This window comes from Otolemur garnettii, unplaced genomic scaffold, assembly GCF_000181295.1.
Source record: "Otolemur garnettii isolate 467f Iridium unplaced genomic scaffold, OtoGar3 scaffold00002, whole genome shotgun sequence".
NCBI lineage: Eukaryota > Metazoa > Chordata > Mammalia > Primates > Galagidae > Otolemur > Otolemur garnettii.
Genome location: NW_003852397.1, coordinates 3,838,435 through 3,841,478, shown reverse-complemented (window position 1 = coordinate 3,841,478; position 3,044 = coordinate 3,838,435). Strand labels below are relative to the sequence as shown.

Here is a 3,044-nt window from a genome sequence, read left to right as displayed (position 1 = left end):
GAGGCAGGAGACTCGCTTGAGCCCAGGAGTTGGAGGTTGCTGTGAGCTGTGATGCCACAGTACTCCACCCAGGGGGACAGCTTGAGGCTCTGTCTCAAAAAAAAACCAAAAAACAAAAAACAACCACCATTCTACTTCTTACTGTTCTGTTTAACTGGACGCTGCTTCTGCCTGGTCATGTGACTTGTGACTGCATGGTTGCTTGAGCACTTATCAGACTTTGCTTGTATCCTGTCTGTCCATGTCTTATTAGCCAAAGCAAGTCAGATGTGTAGGCCTAGACTTAGTGTAGAGAGAGCATGGAAACCAAGAGGTACCATTCACATGGGGTCATTTGTAACAAATCCCAACAGACTTCCAGCGCTACATTACTATGTACCTTCAGGAAAGTCATTGTACTTATATGCAACAGATTTCTCACCTATACAAAGGCCTTAATATTATAGTATCAGAGGATTATAATGAAGTTTAAATTTTTAGCAATTAGTTTTTTCTGTTTACAGAAGTAATACTTTTGTCATTGTACGAAATACGCACATTGTAGAAAAGTAAAGTGCCTCAAGGGCTTTCTCTGTTTTATTTGCTAATGTAAACATGTATCTTTGTTCTTACTTTGAAAGGTAAAGTCCTTGAAGAAAGAGACCATATTTTATTCATCTCTATAAATCCCATAGCTTTTCATTTACAATTAAAAGCAATAATACAGGGTGACCATAAAGTTCATGTGTAATTTAAAATCGTTTACTATTTTAAATAGTAAATAGTGTATAGAGAGTGTTTAGCCTAGCGTCTGGCATAGATTCGGGATTCTTAGAAATCTGGATGTTATGAGAGTAAGAAAAGTATACTGAGAGCAAAGTATTTACATGGAATTGTGGAGGATGTCTTTCCAAGTTTCTCCACCTTGTCATAGGTGAGAGAATTGTTGCATACAAGTACAGTGGTTTTCCCAAGGACATGTAGTACTATAGAGCTGGAAATCTGTTGGGATTTGTTACAAACGGCCCCATGTGTATCATACCCCCTGGATTCCATGCCCTTGAGCAGACCTCTCTCTACTAATGTTCAGCTAGCTTCTCACTGGGGTATCCTGGTGACTCATGAGGTAGAGAGTGAGGAATGAAGAGAAGGAAGCTGGCAAGGTCTTAGATCCCAAACTGCTCAGTGCAGAGGCCTCTACTTAAAGCTTCATTAAAAAAAAAAAAAAAAAATCAGGCGGCGCCTGTGGCTCAAAGGAGTAGGGTGCTGGCCCCATATGCCAAAGGTGGCGGGTTCAAACCCAGCCCTGGCCAAAAACTGCAAAAAAAAAAAAAACCCCAAAAAGGTTTAATCTATGAAAGATTTTATTGTTGAATACTCAAGTCTGACATTAGTATAAAAAGGTATTCTTGATACTCAAACAAATCTTACCTTTATGTTTCAGTCAAAGAAGTTTGGCAGAGATCACAGAGCTTATCCACACTGCCCTCCTTGTACATCGTGGGATCGTAAATTTAAGTGAATTGCAATCTTCTGATGGGCCACTGAAAGACATGGAATTTGGAAATAAAATTGCTATCCTGAGTGGAGACTTTCTTCTAGCAAATGCCTGCAATGGACTAGCTCTGCTGCAGAACACCAAGGTAAAACAGAGGGTTCGCGTGTGCCGGTTACAGCTTTCAGGAGGCTGGTGGGTGGCTGTGGGAGCCACAGAGGTCTGTGCACCCTGCTGCCTCAGCTTCCCTCATGCGGACATCAGTAAACTATGATGGAGATGATGAATGTCAACACCACGTAAAATGTAAATGTTAGGAAAGAATGTTAAAGTTAATTTCTATTTTTTCTGATTATAGCTGAAATTATTAATTATAAGATAGTGTTAAACCTTCAAAATATGGAAAATAAAATAAATATTACCTATAATCCCACTATGTAGAGATAACGTAGTAATCACTGTTAGTTAATATTTTGATATATTTCCTTGAACTCTTTTTTTCACTCATACCTTTGTATATGTAGATTTTTTTTCTATAGCATAGATGAGAACTTGCTATAAATAAGGTTTTATTACCCTGCCTATTTTTTCCCACTTGACATTATACTGTGAGTACTTTCTCATGTTACCAACATTTTTCATATATTTTTAAATGACTACATGATCTTCAGTCATTTAGATATAATTTAACTAAATTAATTGCACATTAGTGTTTATTTTTAACCACCATAAGTAGATCTTCAGAAAAAACATCTTTGCACATCAGTCTTCTCTGTTGCAGTTATTGCTTTAAGAAAACTACCTAAAAGAGGTGCAAAACATTTAAACATTTTTAGTATTTTTATTTGTTTGTTTGTTTTTTAGACAGAGCCTCACTCTGCCACCCTGGATAGAGTGTCATGGTGTCATCATAGTTTCCCGAAACCTCACACTCTTGGGCTCGAGCGATCATCTGCTTCAGCCTCCCGAGGAGCTGGGACTATAGGCACCCACCACTTCACCCAACTAGAAGGCTAGTTTTTCTATTTTTAGTAGAGATGGAGTCTCACTCTTGCTCTGGCTGGCCTCAGACTCCTGAGCTCAGGCAATCCTCCTCCCTCAGCCTCCCAGAGTGCTAGGATTACAGGTATGAGCCACTGTGCCTGGCTCATTTTTAGTATTCCTAATACCTATTGCCAAGCTACTTTTCTGGAATGTTCATAGAGGATTTCCAAGTATATGAGGATTTGATTTGCCTATAACAATAACCTAAGCAAGATAAGGAGTTTATTTTTTCTCTCATTTAAAAACATACAGGAGGCTGACATTCTTCGTTTCTTTCTTTGGGATGCCACACCATTCTCTCTCTCACTCCTTTTCTCTCCCACCTCCATCTTCCCTTCTCTCATTCCCTGCTGTCTTCTTTCTTTCTTTCTTATCTCTTCCCCCTGCTTTTGTCCCTCTCTCTAATATAAAAATAATCTTATCACTTATGTTTTAATCTTGTCCTAAAGAAAGTCTTATCCTGTTGGTATCCATAGCTCAGTTGGTAGGATGCCAGCCACATACACCGAGGGGGTGGGGTGTCAAA

At 39.0% G+C, this 3,044-nt stretch overlaps 1 protein-coding gene across 1 annotated transcript in view; it reads left to right on the top strand.

Annotated features, from left to right (window-relative positions):
* PDSS2 (decaprenyl diphosphate synthase subunit 2) overlaps nucleotides 1-3,044 on the top strand; it is a 160,212-nt gene that overhangs the window by 14,308 nt on the left and 142,860 nt on the right. The window contains exon 2 of the mRNA XM_023512423.1: nucleotides 1,424-1,622. Within this exon, the coding sequence (XP_023368191.1) occupies nucleotides 1,424-1,622 (199 nt within the window). The remainder of the gene's footprint in view (nucleotides 1-1,423; nucleotides 1,623-3,044) is intronic.